The following is a 22,326-nucleotide window of genomic DNA, read 5'->3' as shown; positions in this document are numbered from 1 at the left end:
TATACCATTGAACTGCAGTACATTAGATTGGATACAGTGTTATTAATCATTTAAAATACTTTGCGTAAAAATACAATAAGTCAGATTATATAAAAAACTAAAAGTTATTGTATAAAACAAGATAAAATTTAATTGATGTTATATAACATCTAATCAGTCACTGATTTATTACTTTTCATATGTTTCCACAGACGAATTGGAAATTCGATATCTCTTTTATATAAGAATGTATAGGAGGCCCATGATGTTGCAAATTAATTAATTGTATAGTCAGTGCCTCATCTTACGAAGAATTGTCCGTACTGTATGGAAAGTAAAGTTTAGATTGTATTTCAAAAAGCAGTATCCAATACAAAGATCGGTTGGTTAATGCTGTTTAGGGGAGTAATTGCAGTTTGATCTAAGGATAATATGAAGTCTATAAATACACTCTATGGAGAAAATGTACAGTTTTTTGATGTTGAAGCAGGTGGGATATGTAGTTGGCATTGTGCTTTGAAGTTTAGTCTCTTCCTTTATTTGTGTTAAGCATGTTAAGATGATTGTTTATCTTAATACCTGAGATGTAAGCTTATCATAGAAGCACCAGCCAATGACAGCAATGAATAATAAATGAACTACAAGCTTTAATATCTGCTGCAATGCAAAATTCAACTTTCTGTCCTGGAGCAGCAGAAGCAGGAAATTGTCTTCCTGCTGTAAATATTTTGACTCTGGGAAAGTGCAGATTAACAGTATTGTTGAGAATATTGGATCCCTGGTGGTCTTGGGATCTGACACTGGAACTCATTCACAGTGTTCTGAGTTTGATTACCAGTCAGATCTGTATATAAATTTTTCTTCTGTTATGATTGACCTCATCTCCATCAAAATGGAATGAGAAGAATACCAGGCCTCTTCTTACTTTGTAGCCCACATTAAAGTATAAACCTCTGTGCAAACTTTATACTGTCATGTATCCTCATAATACGACAAGAAATTATTGGGTTCAAATATTATGTTTTTGGTCATTATCCATCGTCTTGTCTTTATCTAAAAACTGTCCTGTTTATTTTTCAAAAAACAACGTTTCAGAGACTGGATTCAATCTCCGTCTTCAGGTAAAACTTTCTCAGTTGGGCCCAATCAACAGAGCTTGTCCCTATGTCATAGGGCAGTAGAGGCACTAGAAACCAACCATACTGAAAAGACTGAACAAAGTTAATGCAAGGCCTTGTGAAGCAGCTCTTGCACTGAAAGTATTATAGTATACATATGAATTATCCAGCAGTCACTGTGCTTACAACAAATCTGATTCGATTGCCTGTTGATTGAATTTCTCCTTATTTTTTCCTTTGCAGCTAATTTCCATTTTGCATTGGTTGGACATTTACTGAAAGGTTTTCGGCATCCAACACCAACAACTGTGTCCCGTACGACAAGAATCTTAACCATGCTGCTTGGCATCATAGCCAAACCACACAAACGAGATAAATTTGAAGTGACACCAGATAGTGTAGCATATTTAGCAGGTATACATATGAAATGGGTATTATATTTATATATATATAGTGATGTAAGTGAATTCAGGTCCTGGCTTTGTATGAGAATTATTCATTGTTCTTTATGTTATTATTCTCATATATTAATATATAATCCTTCCAATATGTATGTCGAAGCCCAAGAAAATTCAACTGTCATAACTTATCTATTTCTTTTTGTTGACAAAAACAATTTCAACTTTGCCTTTTGCTGTGTACTTTCATTACTGCTTATTCCCCCACAATAGCATAATCAGTTTAGATCCAGACTTAAGTGATACAAATACCCACTTCTTAACTCTGATTAAGCCACTGAATAATATAGTTTCACATTATTCTATAGTGTCTTGTATGGTTCTGAAACTTGGCCTCATCCAAAACGAAATCATAGATTGAAGGTGTTTGAAAATAAAGTGTTGAGGAGATCAGCAGAGGTTGTACATGTAGAACATTATAAAATGGGATCCATACTTTCTGTTCTTCACTCGATATTATTAAGGCCATCAAGTGAAGGAAAATGAGATGGATGAGACGTGTAGCCCACTTGTAGGAAAGATGGGAATTCATACACAGTTTTAGTTGGAAAACATGGATGGGAGAGGCCTAACAATTGATAGGAGGATAAAATTGGTCTTAAAGAAGTGGAATTTAAGGGTTTAGACTATATTTGACTGGCTTAGGATAGTGTCTGCTGGTGGACTTCAGTGAATGTGGTAATGGATCTACAGATTCCAAAGGTGACATGGAATGTCGTAACCAGCTGAGTGACTGTCAGCTTTTGAGGGAGTTAGTAACATATTTGGTTGTTTCAGCATTGGTGTCTGTATCAGAGGAGGTGAGAAGTCGTTGTCATGTGAAACATTCCTTAGCAAGAATGATTCCAGAGTTGGGTTCTGGTGAGAACTTTGATGTGGATAGTCACCTTAGTCTTATGCCTCATGTGAGTATTCAGAAGGTAATTTTAAGGTAAAGTTCTAGTGAGTAGTAAAGAATTAAAATGGGTAAATATACAGTGGCTTTCAAAAACAAAAGCAGGCTTTGGGCAAAGTATTTTGTGTGATGGAGCAAGACAGAGCGGGAAAGAGATATCTTTGAATCAGTGTGCTGATGAATTTTATAACATATCGGTAAAAGTTACACTTGTTCCGTGTCTATTTAACACCCTGAGTCTAGGCCATTTTATGTACAAAGTAGTCTGATGTCTGGATGTTTTTTGTATTGTGACATGATGGCTGAAAGCTGGATTAGTGGAAGAGGAAAAGATGTCCATTGCTAAGTAACGCTGCTGTAAACACACTTCAGTGGCAGCAAAAGCTGACACAACAGTGGAGGAATTGTTGGAGAAGAACTGTTGGAGACATTGTTTTCCTTGTTGTCCACCCCTACGCTATGTACTAGGTACTGAAACAGAGCTGCAGTATAGTGATTACAGTTGAGATTGTGAGGGAGTCTGCAGGCAGTCTTCAGACAGAAGAGTTCCGAGTCTGAAGTGAGTGCCAGACTTCGATAGTAAAACATGGTTAGGCAGTCAGTGGTTAGGTGATGTAGCCATGAGTCGCTGTGAGACAGTTGGCAGCTGGTAAGGACATGAACATGGAAACCGAGGAATCTATGGTGTTGGTAGCCTTTACCAAGTGACTTCTGATGAAGACATAACAGACTCATAAGACTTAATGCATACCATAGTGAATTGTAGAGTACTTGAATTAGTGATGGTGTTACAGTTAAAATTGGTTGTGGTTCGTAAGAATCCAGCAGATCTAGTTATGAATCCAAACTCCATGTGTAGTTACTAAACACGTGATAGTATGTAATAAAGAAATTATGACCCTTATAAATATACATCCCCATGAATGGTATCTCCACCTTATCGTCATGGTGGGGTTTGAGAGCACCTGAGAACCTGAGAGCTATGCATATTTGTATACTTCATAATTTTGCCTTTGAATTAAAATTAAAAAGACTGATAATCCCAATAAAATAAAAAAAATGTGATTTATCACTGCCAGAATTATGTACTGATACTGATAAAAAGGAGAATAGTTATGCAGTTTGATGCTATGGTATGAGAAATTGGATTGTGGGATTTTTCCCTTTCAGAAATTTAGAATTAATATTAATTTATGTGAAGATCATGTCTGTGTGTGACTTAATATTGTCATGATTTATGTGTGCCCACAGGTGAGGTAATGATTGGTGAATAAATTTGTTAAACACTTATATGTCATTACTGCACACACTTACAACACTATTGTTGATTTGCACACTTTACAAATCACTACATACTAAGTCTTCTTCAGCCTGCAATGTCTTCACTAGTTGTTGCTTGGTAACAACTCTCAACAATGGGGATTATTCAGCTTCTGTGCTCAAGTCACTACTGTCCAGTGAATATCCCATAACTGAACTGTCAGCTGAAGCACAGTGCCATCTCTTTTCAGCCTCCTTTGCAGAATTTGAGTCTCAATTGAACGATAGCGCCATCTCCTCTCAGACTGCCTTGCAGAACTCAACTCTCAACTGACTGGATCACCCCAATTGTCTTTCTTATAACCCCTTTGCACAGACTGAGTAGAAAACACTGTTTCCATCAGTAACTCTATTGTGTGCATATTCATTGGCACAGGAACATGTTTACCAGTCCATTTCCTAGAAACAGCTGCTGTTTATTCACCTGTTTTGCAGTCATTGCATAGCAATGGTTGTACACACTACAATAGCATTCCCTAAACCATTACAGATTTCTTTAAAATTCAGTTTAGGAGACTTTCACAAAATGTTGTCAGCGGTTCTTATTTCCAGTAATGTTGATCAATAGCAGTGCTGACTTTACAAAGGCCCATGAAATGACTTTCATAAATCAGAAACCAATCAAATTTTGGTGAAATTTCATATGAGAGGTAGGTGTAACATTTATCAGCCATTCTTATTTTTAGCCATGTTGGCCGATAGCAATGCCTAAGGCCATAAGTAAGATTAACAAATGACAAATGCTTTTGAGAATTTTGTGCACTATATTATGGAGTACATCCTTTCTGATCGTGTTTGTCATTGCTTTGTTTTAGCCCCCCGCCACTAATGTTTCACCTGCTATGAATGTTATGTTAGCAACAAGTCCTTCCCAGCGAAGTGAAGGGAGTAATGGACAAAGCTATCAGCAGCCTCCACAGCAAGCAAGTGGGGTAGGTACCCCAACCAATAGGAGACAGAAATCATGGGATCTGTTAGATCAAACGGCAATAGCACAGGCAAGACAGCAAAAGCAGCACACTCAGCAACAAGCTCAACATCAGGTGAGTCAAAACAGAATTATGTGCCCTGTAAGTTACAGCATCATGAAAATTAGAAATTAATTTCAGGCTATTTAAACTACAGTATGGTAAAACTTGTGAATTATGTAAAGTCAGAGCAGAGCCCTGGAAAGACATAGAAATAACTGAATAATGGGCTGTCGTGAGACGCAGTGCAGCTGTGTTATGTTTCAAGAACTCTTGTATAATAGTATTGGTTCTCTAAATGTTGCCCTAGTGACATTGCAACGCGTTTTGTGTACTGTAGACTTTGAAGATATGTAGCAGACACTTCATTTACAGGGGTCACATTGTGATTAAAGTGTATGGTGTTAAGGTTCATCATTGTCTTTCAAATCTTTGCTCTGGTAAATTTGCCTCACATGCATATTTAATTTATAAATAATGCAAAAGTTATGTATGAAGACAGGGCAATCAGTCATGGTATTTAAAAACAAAATGTGGGAAATTGTCAGGTAGGCATCTCCAAACAGTGTAGGTCACCTGACTGGTTTCAGCAGTTCTGAAGTTTAAATACAAATTAAAATTTTTGCAAATGTTCTAAGTTTCCCTCTCTCTTTAAGTAATTCTGCAATAATTCTTTAAATATTCCTTGAAGATTTCCTTCTTCATTTTGTGTTTATTCTCATTCCTCCTCCTATGACATTGTTGAACTCCACCTTCATCTTTTATCTATTAGAAAAGGAAAAAATTTGGTAAGATAAATAAGTATGATGTAATAAAAGATGGAACACTTACAAGTATAAGGATATATAGAATATCAAGACAGACAATAAATATAAGTACAGTATTACATGAGAATACCCCACTCAGTTACAGTACAGTCATATTTATGTATTTGTATGGTTTGTACACACAACAATGTACAGTACAACTAGATATGAAATTGTTGGCTGGCAGATTTGTATGCTTTAGACGAGAGGGTCTGTTCTCAGGAACTGAATGTTTGTACAGTTTGCTGTTGCACTCTTACGCTCGTTTGCCTGGACTCTTCTTGTGTCAAGAAGCATAGTAGATATAGGTCCTGGGACCTATTTATTGAGTTTATTTAATAAGTAAGCTGACAGTGCTCTTAGTAAAGAATTCTATTTAGCTTTTCCTTTACCAAAAAAGAAAGAGTGGTTACTGTTATTTAATTATATGTAATTTCTTGTATAAATATTCTCAGTTCATAATGAAAGAGACATTATGTCAGGCTAGATCAAAGGGCATCGAGACTGAATTAAGGTAAATTATATTTTGTAGGGACGTGGGTTGATGAAGATGTTCCAACCTGTTACTGCATGTCGAGGTGTGTTTACAGTTCATTCCATGCTTCAGACATTTATGGTAAACCAGTAAAGTTGGAACGTTTTTGTCACATGTTTATTTAATGATATCCAAGAGTACAGAGCAGTGCGTACCCATTAAATTTTATAAGAAGGTCAGAAAGATATTGTCATGTGATAATTGTGACTGTAGATGGGATTTGGTTTTGGTACTCAGATTTATTGGACCCTTAAACACACAACTTGTGACTACACTGTACAGATCACTATCACACTCATGGTTTTCACTGTGCTGCTTGGTAGCAGCTTCAACCATTGGACATTCCCCTTCCTTAGGGTTCCCAAACTGTCCCCAGCCACAGCTACCAGCTCCTCACTTCTCACAACTGCAACTCTCAAGTGACAGATCCTGTGGCAGCTGGAATTTTGTTATATATAGCCTGGGCAGGGACTGCACAGAAAACACTGCTTCTAACAATTCCTTCATTGTTTGCATGTTCATGTTGCTTATTAATGGCTCTGATATTGTTGTGTGCTTACAAAGCTGTTGCCTAGCAACAGGAATGTTAGCAGAGATGTTCTCTAGCAATGGGAGTGTTTGCAGAGCTGTTCCCTAGCAATGGCTGTCTCTGCTATCTTCACAATTCTGGCTTTTAGCAGACATGCCACATTGCTCCCACCTTAAGGCTATTTGTCCCAAGTAGCCTACAGGTGTACCGTCATTTCTTCTTTTCTGCTTAGTGCAGACAAAACTTCTGAGAGTGGCCAGCGCTCCTGCATCTGTGACTCTTGCTTGGATGGTGGTTGGCCCCTCTGCACTGTGTTGACACTCGTTTGTTGAATCATCATTGAAGTCCCAGTAGTGTGCTTCCCAATCTCCAGTCCGATGATTTGTCCAAGGGCCTCATAAAATGTCTCCTCGTTTCTCAGATGTGGCTGTTTTTTTAGAATGCAGGTCTTTATGCAGTTGTTGAATTTCAGCTGCATGCATCATCTCTTCCAGAACGTTCATCCTCTTTAGGGGTTCCTTGAACAACTTTGCCCTTGATCCACATTTTCCATGGGTTATGGTATCCCACTGCCAGTTGCTGGCCCCCAGATCGAACCTCCAGAGCTCTGATAGTTTCCACTGTGGCCTCTCTGTTAGGGACTTTCTGACACCCCACTGCAACCTCTGTTTCTTCTGAAATTTCCACTCACTTCTCTGGACAGGCCTTTGTCTTTTCTTGCCAGGACTTCATCTCTTGTAAGATGGCATTTACTCGTACTGTGGCTTTCATTTCCCCCTGCCCAGCCTTCATTTCTTCTTTCCTTTCCTTTAGATTTATGTCCATTTTGGCTTGGTTGGCTCTTATTTCAGCTTCCGTTTCAGCCAACATGCATTCAGTTATTTGTTCCATCATCATAGTGTGGCGATACAAGTATCTGCTGCAATCCCCAACCCAGTTAGTCGGATCAGTCCAATCCCACTGTCACCAGTTTTCACAGGATGGAGTGCCGATTTATTGGACTCTTAAACACCCAACTCATGACTGCACTTCATGTATCACTATCACACACAGACTGGTGTTCTCAGTCACAGTCTTTACTGAGCTGCTTGGTGGCAGCTTCCAACGGCAGATGTTTCCCTTTCTCTGGGGTCTTGAAGTGTCCCCAGTCTCAGTTACCAGCTTCTCACTTATCACAACTTCAACTCTGAACTGATTGTCTGCCTGCAGACCCTCTCTTGACTGCCTATGTCTGGTAAATTGTTGCTGGCCCTCACCAGTGCAGTCATTCTTAGTTTTAAGTCCCGCGGGACTCATGACCATATTTTACTGTCTCATGACTCTGACTGCCTATGGCAGCTGGTCCTCATTGTATGTAGCCTCAGCACAGAAAACACCACTTCCAGCAGTTCCTCCATTGTTGCATGGGCACGTTACTTAGCGATAGCTCTGGTATCATTGCATGCTTCAGAAGCTGTTGCCTACCGACAGGAGTGTTTGCAGAGCCATTCCCTAGAAGCATCTGTCTCTGCTGGCTTCACAGTTCTGGCTTTCAGCAGACATTCCACAGTATCAACTGAAATTTGCATGATGCAGTGCATTGTGAAGGGCTGAAAAAGTGGAATTTGCCATGACAGTGCACATGTCAATTTAGCTCACGTGCATAAATATTCACCTGAACACAATATTTTGCAAGTGAGACAGCTCCTCTGCTGGTTAGTTATGGCTCTCTATGACCTTTTTCTGGTCTCTAAATCTAAAAATCCTGAAAGGTAAAAGATTTTATGATGTGAAAGCAACTGAATACAATGCACCATAGAAGTTGTTGATGTGTGGGAACATCCCACATTATCACGCATTTTCTGCAACGCACACTCTTCACATCACTTTTCGCTGATTCCAAGACTGAGTTTTGAGAGGAGTTCCCAGCATAGAAGAAGCAAGGGAACAAGTGTGTATGTGCTGAAGGAGCCTGCTTTGAGGAGAATTAGCCTCCTATCCATCTAAGTACAGTATCTTAATATTCACATGTTCAGTCACGATACTTTTTGATTAGGCCTCTTGGATGACTATAGTGTAAATAAGTTATTGTGACTTCTTTCTAGATGTAAGTATTTCAGCCTGTATATGATAGATAAGTGCGAAAGTGTTTCAAATGAGTGAGGAAATTAATGATCACATTTCAGGAGTAGTATCTAATGGTCGTCCTCAAAATTCTCCACTGAACACTTTGGCAAGCAAGGAAAATGTACAAATTTAAAAAGGTAATGGGAGTAGATAGGATTTGGACTAAATATTCCTGTATACTGCAGTACTCTGGTGGCCATGGTTGGACTTCTCTGAATTTGGAATGGGATCTAAGATTTGGAAAGTGGTGTGTAGAGGACACATTCCTGGTCAATTTGGTATAAAATATGTTTCAATTCCCTGACCATGTACAAGTGTTTTTTTTTTTTTTGATTAACATGTGTATGTAGGTTCAGTCTGCTGCATGTGGGGGGGAGACTAGTAACAGTAAGGGATGGCGCAGCCTGGACCTGGGGCCTCAAGCCCCTCCCTCAGCTCCCCCAGGGGGACCTTCAGGTGCAAGGCCCTTGTTCCGAACTCAACGATCTTCATCCGTTCCAGCCCCCAAGTCTGGTGTGGAGGCTGGTGCTGCCTCTGTAGGAAAAGTAAGAACTGATCTAGCCCATGGTGTATGCTGATCCAAGGTTTCTTCACTTGCATTGGAATGACGTGATTGCCACTGATATCTCTCTCTTTTCCAAGGATTGCTGTGCACACGATATCGAATCTAGTTCTTGGAGCCAGCGCAGTGTTTGGTTATCAAAAGTGATAGGTAATAATGCTTGTTGTTTTAACTCCAAAATCTTTGCCATGTGCCTAGTGATTCATGCAAAATTGTAACTTTATTTAAATTCTGCATATGGCTCAGCTTCTTATGTCTATCTAATATGTCTTCTTTATTTTTCTTTACAGCTTTATCTCCACATACAAGCATTCCTTTCTTAATAATTTATACATCATAGAATATCTAATGGTGCATTAGAATATCTTTTTTTGTGTTTATTCTTTGCCAGAGTAGAGCATGAGTTGCAAAGACAAACGTTATTTTCAGCACGTCAGATATGTTATGACCAAGGCCCGGATTTTGATGACCTGAAAATATTTAAAAAATTACCTATAAAATGACCGAAAAAATCCAGAAAAATTACTTAAAGGAGAAAAGAAAGAACACTTCGCTTCCATGTTATTCGCATTTCAGAAAACATGAAGAAAAATTCCCTAAAATGGCCAAAAATGACAAGAAATACCCTTAAAAGTCCAAAAATTTTCCAGAAATTACCCCCAAAATGAAAAAAATGACCTTAAACCTAAAAATGTCAAAAAATGACAAAAATTACCTATAAAATTTACGTTTCTGTAACCAGCAGCTCATATCCAAGATTTATATATTTAAGAGCATCGCATAGGATGCAAGGGAAAAAAGATGACATGTCATCAAAATCCGGGCCCTGGTTATGACATTTAATTTTTCCTTACACTGAAATCAGTCTTCCTTTTCATCAATTGTATGATTTTCCAAACAGCTTCAGCTAAATTTTGATTTTGTTTTCAAATGTACTGTCAGAAGAAGAGCAAATTGGTTGGCCTGTTTATACTGCTATAACACTTGTATGAATATGAAGTTTGACATGAGAAATAATTTCTCACCTCTTCATTTAAGTATTTTGCTGTTTTAATAATGACATATTATTTTGCCATAACCTGTTCATATAACTGAAGAAAGAGAGACCCGCACTTTGGCATTTTCTTCCAATAATTTAGTACAAAATCTCTTTTGATTTCCAAACACTAGCCGAATACATATTTAAAAGTGAATGAATCTAGTAGTACTGCAGGAGGTGGTGATTATTTTCAACCATTTCGCACAGTCTAATTTCCAGGTTAAGTTGTATTGGCAGTATTTCATGTTTCAGTGGTCTACCACCAAAGAGATGCAGTATTTACTAGTTCAGCTTACAAATCAGTAACAGTGACGACACTGCCGATATCGTCACAGCTTCCTCAGTTTTCTTGGTCTGTTGTGTTTTTGCCTGACTTCCAATAATTTTTTACTATCTCTCTCTCTGCGTCTGTTTCTACCCCCTGCTTGTTGCATTTGTGTTGGGTGGAATCCATCCAACTGACTGATCAATCAACTAATCACCATTGGTACAACTTAGTCGAGTGCACGAGTTCTCTTCCGAACGCAGCGTTCATTCTCCGTTCCAACAACTAAAGAGCCCAAGTCGGGTGATGAGTCAGATGTCAAGGTAGGCAGTAATGTTTGCTGTGGCTGTAGAGAGGAGTAGTTCATTTGTTTGCTGGGTAGGCACTTCTTACTTTGGAAATATTTCTTAAAAGAATCATGTTTAGGCATATATGATGCCCATAGTTGTCTTGTGTAGTGTATTTAAATAAAAGTCATTAAACGTGGGATTCCATATAAAGTTCATATATAACATTGAAATTCTTTTCTGTTTTAAGTTTAAAGAGTGTTAAGAATTATTTTATTTTTTGCATATTTGATGGAATTATTCAGTTATCCCTGAATATAATTAAGCACCACACATGAAGATGCATGGGGAAGTGGAGGTATATTATTTTTTTGTATTGCTAGTGGGGTGCAAGTCCCTTGCACTGTGGCCACTTCTGGCCTATTGTACCAGCCCCAGATGATAGGTGAGGGTAATTGTCGAGCAATTGGTGGAATGAAGATTGGCAGGGGAAACCAAAGTACTCTGAGAAAACCTGCCCCAGCGCCACTTTGTCCACCACAAATCCCACTTGACCAGACCCGGGACTGAACCTGGGCCGCCGCAGTGGGAAGCCAGCAACTTGAGCTATGGCGCGGCCAAGTGGAGGTATAACTCCATGCATTCATAACCTTGACACTGGGTGCAGCTGAGTGAGCTGTTTTATCCCTGAGGAAGGAGCCCCCTGGTACCTGTTGGATAGGAGGCTGGCTGGGCCCTAGAGCCAGCCTGAACGCAGTGGAGAAAAGTATCTTGCTCCTGTCTGGAATTGAGCCCTGATTCCTCAGTTGTCCAGCCTATAGTCTAGTCAGTATACCAGTTAAGCTATGCTGACTAAGCTATTCTGGCTAATATAAAGTAACTAAAAGAACCATGACAGGTTTAGTTATTTGTATACAGTTTGTTTAAATAGTTAATACTGGTATAATTATTATGGGGAAAAGGAACATGACAGTGCATGCACTTTTTTTAGGGCCCACAGAAACATACCAGAGAAAACTAGCTTGTGACTCTTTAATACTGTATGCTATTTTAGGACATCCTATACTGAATTAATATTATGTATTTCTCTAGGCTGTTTTTTTTTTTATTTCATTGCTTTATTGGGTCTTATTTCTGTTACATCTCAGGGCATTCGTACATCATTGAATATTTCCAAATGAGATAGTACGCCCAGATGCATGCGATCTTGAAGTTGGATTGTTGCTACCTGCATGTTATGCTGATCATTATGTTGCATAATGGCTGTTAGTTCAGTTGTAGAATCACAATTGTTGTATTTGTTCACTACATGAACTCATGCATAATGATAATCTTTCTACCCCAGTGTAGAGTATTATATCAAACACATAATATGCATTGTCTAGTAGTCTGTTTCATGGTGTAAGACTTGTAAATTGTGGTACTGGACAGATCTGTAGGGTTTCACCGAAGCTTGTAGGATATTTTAGGCTCTTTCAGTTTATAATATTTTGTGTTAACTAATATGTTATTGTAATTATCAAGATACAGGAATGACATAATAGAGATGGAGAGTTCTGTAGTTTGTTGATACAGCAGAGGAAATAGAATTTCAGGTGAAATGTTATGTTTGCTTATGTTATGTTGTTTCATGTTCATATAGATCTGAATTCTTTCCTAGGTAATGTTTTGAAAAACAGTTTAACACAGACATAATTTCGAATGTGTTACGGGTAGCAGAGTAATAGAAGCAGTTAGCCAATATGAATTCTTGAAGAGTACAGTGATCTTGGTTTTAGTGCCAAATGGTTTGGAGAGAGCCCGACATTTTGGAGGAACATATTGCGACCATATTCAGGTTTAAGAGTAAGCTGAGCATGAAATTAGCTGCCCTGCCTCTTTCTTACTTGACTTACTTTTTGACCCATAGGATGGAGGCAGTATATTCATTGAAAATGTTGGGCTGTCTCAAAATCATATGGCACTAAGACCAAGAAGCCCATCCTGTTCATAGTCACCACTTTGAGAACCTTTGCTTCAACAATATGAATTATGTTTTTTGTTTGAGCTGCTAGATTTTCCACAAAAAAAATTGCTATCAGTTTCCTATTTCCTACAACAGACAAAATAGAGAACATTCAGTCATATTATGAAATTTTCTTTATACTGTTCCAAGCATATGTCATAGTCAAGGCTGTTGTGGCAATGCAAAAACATTGGTTTATAGTTTGTGGGTGTGGTTCAAATCCCCAGTCTTAAATTCTTTTAATTACACGAATTGTTTGTGCTTAAATACTGTGACTAAAAACATTTCCCTGTAAATGAGGCTTGGTCATCATTGTCTTCTTCAGTATAAGAAGCAGTAGGTCATAGATTACATATACTTACATGAAATCTACTGCATAGTCTTAAACATTTCCTTGTGGATGAATTTCAGAATACTGCTTTTAAGGTTGGCAATATGCTATATTATTTCTTGAAGAGCCATGATTTTTATTGATCCATTTCCATTGTCATATATTGCCACACATTCTTCGTTAAAATTGTGTGTTTATTAATTCTCATGCTGTTACCAAACAGCTGAGCACTTAGGTTGATGATTATAATGTTTCATAAAAATGTGGTAACAGATTATTCAGTATAATAGATAGGGAATTGTTTATTTGATTGGTTTGCATTTTTATTAAAAAAATAGTTGACACTAAACTAATTGGCAGTGAATATGGTATTTGAGTGTTACTCATTCCCTAATGTGTTAGCTACTGTATATTGTAATATGACTGGGAAAGCAGCTGTATCTCACATGAAGAAACAACTATACAACTGTATATACTAGTATACATACAGGTAATAGTAAAGGAAGGTAAATATATAAAAGTACTGTTTGATAGTTGGCAAGGCTGGAAACGTGCATAGTTAGGTGTATTTGTGTTGGTACTAAAATTCATTACAAGTATTGAAAGAAGGGTAATTTTAAAATGAATTCATTGAACTTTGTATATCTTTTCTCTAAGTTAGTTAGTTAACAATGCTGTGAGTATCAATACTGTATAGTATCAATGGCAGACAATTAATGAACGTGGAGCAATTGGTGGAATGAGAATTGGCAGGGGAAACTGAAGTACTTGGAGAAAACCTGCTCCATTGCCCCAGTATCCACAACCTATCTTAGATCACCTGATCTAGGATCAGTTCTGGGTCACTGTGGTGGGAAGCTGGTGACTCAGTGCCCAAGCTATGGTGTACCCACCATTGCATATCAAGGAGTTAGTGCATTTTGCACGCTTTTAAAGTCTCCCATTTCCTCCAGCATTTATAGTTTTGATAATTTTTGTAAATAATTTTTTTTAATGTGAAGGCCAAAGAAACAGAATATTATATTAATTGTAATACCCAACAGAATGCAGTCTCATCAGTTGGAGTTTATTGTAATAAATCAGATGATCTTGGGTGGCCACTTTGGCAGTTCAGCAGTTTGAATTCTGTAATGTCCACCAAATATCCTGGCATGTTTGCATTCTCTTGTGCTGTTAGTATTCACATATTTTAACAGAATGCGAATTTTTTTTTGTATAAGACATTGACTGTGCACTGCATTGTCTGTAAGTATGCTTGATTCTGTTTATTTGTATTTCATTTTCTTGAAAACTATAATACTTTAGCTGAAGTGGGTGAAATGTTTTAGAATATTACTTTGAACTTAACAAAACTGTAGCATATTAATTTCACTCTGAATGTGTATTATACAGTCTGGTCCAGAGGATGTTAGGTCCCAGAACTGGGACAAGGACAAGGTGAGAGGATATGAGAGTTTAACTAGATGCAGTATTGTGAATGCTGAGCCTAGCAGGTAGACACAGTGAAAGGAAAAACAGTTGTATCACACAGTGACTTTGCTTCCTTTTTTAAGTAATCGTAGCCCATTAGTCATTTAACCATTCAATGTGAGCAGGGAGGATGTGCTTGCCACACCCTGACAAGCAAATATAACTTCTGCATTACATAATTTCCGTATGTCTAATTGTGTTTTACTCTGTGTACAAAACATATGTTACAGACCATATAATGTGGTTGAATGGGAATCAATCTTTTGTACCTAGTTCTATGTTCAAATTTTGGCTTGGAAACTAGCTAGCATGGACGAGATTATTTTGTGGTATTCTTCATTATCTTCAAGCAAATTTTGGGGTATCTTAAAATAGGCCACTACTGCTTTATTTCAAGTTCTTTTCAATCATTATCTTCGGTCAGCTTGAAGTTCAACACTTCAACAGTTGAGAAAACATTGTTAAACAGTCCAAATATCATCAGAATATATGACAGAGTGCGGAAGAAAGTCTAGGTTAGCGTTGTGCAGTAGGTGTTAAATGAATTTGTAATTGTTCAAATTGTGCAGTATGAAACTGGTACATTTATTTACAAATACTGTAAACATGAACTAAAACTTAGATCCCACTATGTCGTTACGCTCTTGGTACTCTGTATAACATTTAGTATCATCTGTGATACTGTCATGACCATATACTTTTCACTGCAGCATTCAAAAGAATAGTTCTGGGGAGGATGTATGATACATAATTTCCTGATATGTATCACAAAAAACTATGAATTCATAATTGTACTGTAAAATTTAATGATACATTCCTATGTGTAATTTTCTCCAATCCATAGTCTTAAGTCGGGCTCTGTTAAATATCCTAATATAATGTCAAAGTTTTGCACATTTATATATATTTATATAGATTTGTAGGTATATGTATGATCTATCCCAACAAAATTTCACATACCTAACTTTAGTGGTCTATTATTATCATAAAACCAAAAGCTGAATATAGGACTTATGCTGCTTCAATGTTTTTTTTTTCTTTACATTCTACAAAAGAAAGTTGTTAACAAGGAAATGTATATTTTTCAGACTGTTGCCACAAGATTTCCGAAGTTTACACTGGTGCTTGTGTTGGTCTGAGCTCAGAATTTTGCAGGGTTGCCACATTATTGATAGCAGGAAGTTAGAGCATACAGACATGTAATGGCATTTACTGACATGATGCTCCTGTCATTTGTTATGAAAATTACTGAGGCTATGGAAGAGAGACACATGGACATGATAATATCATGTGTTGTGTTCCCTTATGAAATAAGATATTTATCAGTAGATTTGTGGGTGAGGGGGTTGGGTCAGCCCATTTTCATGTGACAGGCCCTTGTATTGAGATGGGTGATGTGAATATTTGTCACTTCCATAAACCTGAATTGTATTTTTCATAATAGTTGTGTATAACTTAAAATCAGTACAAAGTCACACAATATCTGTGTTACCATTAATGTTAATTACATTTTTCTTACACATCAACTTTCATGTGTTAAATAAGGTTATCTTCTCATATACAAATTACATTTATTTCTTTTAGTCCCCTGAAGTAAGTTATATGTTATTTTTATGTCTGCAGGATCGTAGTGCCCGCGTGTCAGTGTCAAACGAAAACAATGTTCTCCTGGATCCTGATGTACTAACTGATTTCTCAACACAAGCATTAGTACTTACTGTGTTGGCCACACTTGTAAAATACTCAACTGATGAAAATGAGACACGAATCCTGTATCAGTATCTGGCAGAAGCTTCTGTTGTGTTCCCCAAAGTTTTTCCTGTCATGTAAGTTGTCTAGTAATGTGATATTTAGATTATAGGCACTTATAGACAATAGGTCCTGCCATAGATATTATAGCAAGTGTCATGTAACTTCAAACAAGGCCATGAGCGCCAAGAGTAACCTTGAACGCGCAGAAGAAAAATTTCAGACAAGGGGGTGGGTTGCAGGAATGCGGGGAATGCGTGGCCTTGTTCGAAATTATGTGACACTGTGTCTAGATGCTGAGCCCCAAGTTAAGTTGCTGGATGATCCATGTGGGATATCAATATAGTAGCAATGGGGCAAGTTTTCACCAAAGATAGTTTTACCCTACCATTCATTCTGCCAGTACTCTTTAAACACTTACTGCTCATGATGTATGACAGGCCTGACCAGCCATCATGTTGTCACAAACTCACTTCCTAAATTTGAACTTTATCTTTGACCCAACTGTAATATGGACACAGAATTTAGATCTCTTGAAGTGTAAGGGATAGTATAACTAACTAGCATTGTGGTAGAAGAACCAGAAAGTTCAGTACTCCATTGATTGATTGATTGATTGATTTATTTCGTCACTGTAGATCATTGTACATGATATATGACAAGTCAAGTTAATTCTGAATATTAACAATTTGATATATAAGTAGATTAAAATTACTATAGTTACAATTTTTTACATTCTTATTTGTGGAGAATTTGATGGAATGAACATTGGCAGGGGAAACCGAAGTACTCGGAGGAAACCTGCCCCAGCGCCATTTTGTCCATCACAAATCCCACTTGCTCAGATCACAGTGGTGGGAAGCCAGCGACTAATCGCTTAAGCTATGGCGTGGCCTTAGAATAATGATATTGATAGCTAATGTAATGTTCTCAGCAGATTGGTGCCCTTCTTGATGGCCTGGTATTCTCTATCTCTCTCTAAGCGGCCTACGTAGACGTCCCTCCATCTCATGATGTCCTTTCTATCACATCCATCATGGTGTCTTGATTCCTTTAAGCAGAAGAGAACTGTGCTGTATACATTCATAGCATGCTGGTATAAGCTCAACAAGTCACTTATTCTTGAATTATCTGGTAATATTGATGTTAACTAGGATTTATCCCCAAACAAGAAGAATTCATCTATACTATAAAAACAATGTTCAAGTAGAAATGTTTTCAAAGTCTTTTTAAATTTGTATAGTGCTGGTATGTCCTTTATATATTGCGGCAAGTGGTTTAAAAGACGAAGTCCAATATTATTGAAGTTGTTTTTACACAGACTCGTCCTACATGGAACTATGAATAAGTTGTCTTTTTTTCTTGTATTGTGTGAGTGTACTGCTGAATTAGTGATGAAAACATTCAAGTTGGATTTCATGTAAACTAATATTTCATATATATACAGACTTGGTAGAGGTAATATATGTAACAATTTAAAATATTGTTTGCAGCTGGTTGTTTTTTGTATTTGCATTATAGTTCTAATAGCTCTCTTTTGTATCTTAAAGATCAATTTTGCATTCGCTGAATTGCCCCAGAATATCAATCCATATGATAGCAGGGATTGAAAATACGCATAGTATAAAGCAAGAACAGTCTCTAATCCTGATACTTTTTTGACTATTCGCAAGCCAAAACATATTTTACATAACTTACTTGCTAGTGTTTGAGTATGTGTGGACCAGCTTAATTTTTTGTCTAACGACATTCCCAAAAATTTGGTATGTTCTGTATAATTGATGACTTTATCATATAGTTGGATATAGTTGGAATATTGAAGCTTCTCCTACATTAATGCCAACCTTCACCTTCAGATGGTTTTCACATGCATGTTCTGATGATATAAATCATGGCTATATAACTGTTACACTGGTGAGAAATTTAGGTTAAGTTAGTTTGAACTTTAAATTGGCTTATTTGATTTCTGATGGTCGTGAATTACTAGTTTTGTTGTGTCAACTTTGAAAAAGTTAATTGGGCAGTCATTAAGTTTTGTTAATGGTTCATTAAGAGCAGATTACTTAGTCCAGAGCAGATTTAAATACTGTATGATTTGTACAGGACGTTCCTGAATTCTGAAATTTTGTTTGTAACAAAAGTTCAGAACTTGATTTGCTACGGACACAGTTCCGTATATAAATGATGGTTAGGTTCCCAAGTCAGCCCACAGTAACTTGTTTAAGCTGAAATTCTATTCACTTGGAGTAACTAATAATAGAATGTTTTGTTTTGTTTTTTTAAATGGCTCTTCCAGCCCCTTCAGGGCCCAGGCCTCTTATTTAATTCCATAATCATTTTTCACAGATGGTAGGACTCCTTGGGCAAGTGATCAGCCTGTTGCAAGGGTGCTACCGGAACCCAGGACAACACAAACACACAATAAACGCATATACACACCAAACATCCATGCCCTGAGTGGGATTTGAATCCATGATCCCAGCATCTGAGCAAGCAAAGGCAGTTCATGCCTTAGACCATACAGTTACTGTGACTGGCAGTAGAATGTAATAATAGCTTTATATGGGGAAGTAAAGTAATAAACTGAGTTTTTGTTGAGACCTTAAATTGAATTTTTGGCAGATTCACAGGTTTTAGAAGTTGATGGCACTTATTCTGGTGGGGTACTTTTCTTTAAATATGCTTGTGGTGAAATTTGGACATACACTTTCTTTCTTTCTTTTTTCGTGATATATTTCCTTCTAACATGAAGGGTTTTTTTTGTTATTTTTTGTTTTGTGTGACTAAATTATTGAAACATTAAAGTTGGTAGTTTGGTAGTAGCTTGAGCGGCCTTCGTAGTCTAGGGGTAATGTTCCCACCTCATGACTCAAGGTATGCGGGTTCAAACCCGGCGGAGGTTGTGGAATATTTAAGGGCAGAAAAATTCAGGGAACAAGTCCTCCGGGAGGGACTTTAAGCCGTGGGTCCCGTGTCGTAGATTTACGGCACATAAAAGAACCTTATGTCTCTAAGAGACCTCTGAGCTAAATTAGGCAAAAAAGTTTCCCGCCCAAGTAGTTTCCAATGCCTCTGGTAGATGGGGAAGAATTAGGTACCACTGCCAGAGGAGGGATGACCTCATTGACAGAAAGGGACTAATTATCAGATACCACTGCCAGTAGAAGGCCGAAACCTTGCTGGCAGAAAGGAGCTGATAGTGAGCACCAGTACTGGTAGGGTATGGAGACAGTAGAAATTTAAAGGGGGACATACAATGGACTATTAGTTGTGGTGCATGGGGAAACCCACCCCCTCAATACTGAATAACTGAATAGGTAGTAGCTTCAGTCATATTGCCTTGTATTAGTGATTAGTTATGGGGTTTGGATTGATAATTGGACACACATAACTCTTAAGCACAAGTAACTATAACAGTTTCATGGATCTATGGATCTGCACACTCTGAAAATCACTACTCCAAACATTAAGGCTTCTGTGACTTCACCGCACGTTGCTAGGTAATGTCTCCCAACATTGGATACTCCCCTACTTCCATGCTCATGACATCTGGCTCTCATCTAACTCATATGATAGCAACCAACTGACTTCAAGTCAAAGTCAAAGTCACATTGCGACTGACAGTCAGTCAGTCTGTCTGTCTTGGTGTCCAGCCCTGACTGGGGCTCATGACCAGATTTTTTTTTCCTTTATATGAAAGTTACTGTCCTGTTCATTTGGAACGCCCTCCCTGACGAGAGGTTGGGTCTGTCATTTGTGAGTCATAGTCTGTGTTAGTAAGTCCATTGTCTATATTTACATATATTTACAATGTAATCTTAATTCCTATTTCTATGTACAATATATACAAGGCCTCTGTCAATCCAGGCTCGGTACAGCAGATTATGCCCTATTTCTAGTAGTATTCGCTACCACAGTAGCCTAGTCACTTGAACGGTCGTATACCTGAACCTAACGGACTTCTCCCATTGGTCCCTGTTATATAGCCTTAGGTCAGAATGCATACAAAACACTGTTTCCAACAGTTTTTGTATTATCACATGAGTATCCATTGTTGTGATACAAGCTTATTGAGCTGTTACCTAGCGGCAGACAATTTCTTCTGGCTGCATTATTCCACCCTCCCAGCTGCCATGTTATAGTATGTTCAGATGTTTGTAGATTGAATGTTTTTAACTGGAATTCTTATATTGAAGTTGATACTGTATTTCATATTTTACTGTGTCAAAATTAACAAGTCTCTACATATGTCTAATGCAGTCACAGTCTCCTGGATGCCAAAATAATCAGCGTGCTGTCAGTCTGCCATGACCATGTGATCTTGAATGCCGTGCAGGCCATCATACAGAACATGATTTCCAGCGAAGATACAACCCAGCAGCAACTCCACTATTTGCAGAGTTGTGGCTTTGGAGGTCTCTGGAGGTTTGCAGGTCCTTTTACGAAGGTAATTGTTCATGCTTAAAACTTGAACATGAAGGTACCACATCACGTCAGTGTCCATCAGAATGTTCATCTTATGAAAGAGGTAACTGATGTTACAGAGCTGGGCACTGAGTCCATGAAGTGTTGATGTTAAGGACGTGTGTGATAACCTTTTAATGACTACTGATCATTTTATTGGGTATCGGGGTTTGATCAGAACATACGAAGAAAAGAGATCACTTTGGAGACTTAGAGATAGATGGAAAATGATGTTAAAATCGATCTTAAATAAGTGAGATGGGAGAGTGTGGACTGGATGCATTTGACACAGAATAAGGATCAAGTAGGTGGATTCTTTTGAATGTGATAATGAATGTTTTGGATCCACAGTATGTAGGGAATTCTTTCTTGAATAACTGAGCAACTGTTAGTTCTGTAAGACATATTTGGCAGACAATTATAGTAGTTTTTAATATTTGTTTATCTTATTCTGGGCTTACAATCCATTGTTACTTTAAATTACAATTGCATGGCTCCAAAGGGGAGATCCTTGCTACCATATAAACAGGACTTCTACATATGGATGCCATTAGCACATGATCCAGAATTATTGGAAAAGTGACAAATTTGTGTTCAAAATGGTACAATAAATCCAGTACATCAAAGTTTAAAATGGTGAACAAGCTGATAGATCACACTGACTGATGTGATATTTGTGTGTTTCAGTGCAACTGCACAGCAGAGAGTGCAGAGCTGTTTGTCAACTGTTTGGAAGCCATGGTGGAGACCTGCTTACCTATTGAGGAAGAGGAAGTGGAACTGGCCCAGTACCCTTCCATGTTGAGTGTTTCAAGCAATATGAACCGTAGCTCATCAATGTCCAGCCTGACTTTAGGATCTCCTACTGAAAAAGGTTAGTCGTTATGAAAAATACTGCTTTGTAATCACTACTGTGTGACATTCAGATTCGTCTCAATCATCATAATTAGTAAATCATTTGCATGCATGTTATATTTGACATAGCATCCACAGTAGTGGCAAGCGTGTCACTGAAAGTCAAGAACTATCTGTGGGCCAATTTCCCTTCACTGTAGCTAAGTAACAACAGTTAGTAGCATCACTGATGTATCTCTGAATATGACTTATGTTCTAAATGAATGTACGGAAGTTTGTAGACTTTTATAAAGAGAGATGGAAAATGTNTGCTTGGGGGGGTGGAATCCAACTGGGTCCACTTGGCATGGCAGCCACCGATTGGCCTATTGTAGCATGCCCTGGGTGATTATGATGATGGAGAATTTGGTGGAATGAAGATTGGCAGGGGAAACCGAAGTACTTGGAGAAAACCCGCCCCAGCGCCACTTTGTCCACCACAAATCCCACTTGACCAGACCTGGGATTGAACCCGGCCGCCGCGGTGGGAAGCCAGCGACTAATCCCTTGAGCTATGGTGTGGCCCAAGGATATGACTTACTTTAA

At 37.9% G+C, this 22,326-nt stretch overlaps 1 protein-coding gene across 8 annotated transcripts in view; it reads left to right on the top strand.

The window, feature by feature from the left end:
* The window catches only part of LOC111870284 (neurofibromin), a 101,910-nt gene that overhangs the window by 68,865 nt on the left and 10,719 nt on the right, over window positions 1-22,326 (top strand). For 6 of the 8 annotated variants that reach the window (XM_033753748.1, XM_023862423.2, XM_023862426.2 and 3 more), the window contains 7 exons: window positions 1,341-1,511; window positions 2,333-2,460; window positions 4,586-4,813; window positions 9,065-9,259; window positions 16,297-16,499; window positions 20,683-20,869; window positions 21,574-21,760. In XM_033753748.1, coding sequence (XP_033609639.1) covers window positions 1,341-1,511; window positions 2,333-2,460; window positions 4,586-4,813; window positions 9,065-9,259; window positions 16,297-16,499; window positions 20,683-20,869; window positions 21,574-21,760 — 1,299 coding nt within the window. Of the gene's footprint in view, window positions 1-1,340; window positions 1,512-2,332; window positions 2,461-4,585; window positions 4,814-9,064; window positions 9,260-10,813; window positions 10,904-16,296; window positions 16,500-20,682; window positions 20,870-21,573; window positions 21,761-22,326 lie in introns of all 8 variants that reach the window. The other 2 variants (XM_023862427.2, XM_023862428.2) reach the window with 2 other exon arrangements.

The sequence above is a fragment of the Cryptotermes secundus genome, unplaced genomic scaffold (genome assembly GCF_002891405.2).
Source record: "Cryptotermes secundus unplaced genomic scaffold, Csec_1.0 scaffold94, whole genome shotgun sequence".
Taxonomy (NCBI): domain Eukaryota; kingdom Metazoa; phylum Arthropoda; class Insecta; order Blattodea; family Kalotermitidae; genus Cryptotermes; species Cryptotermes secundus.
The sequence above is the reverse complement of the archived record's forward strand: the minus strand, read 5'-3'. Positions and strand labels throughout refer to the sequence as shown.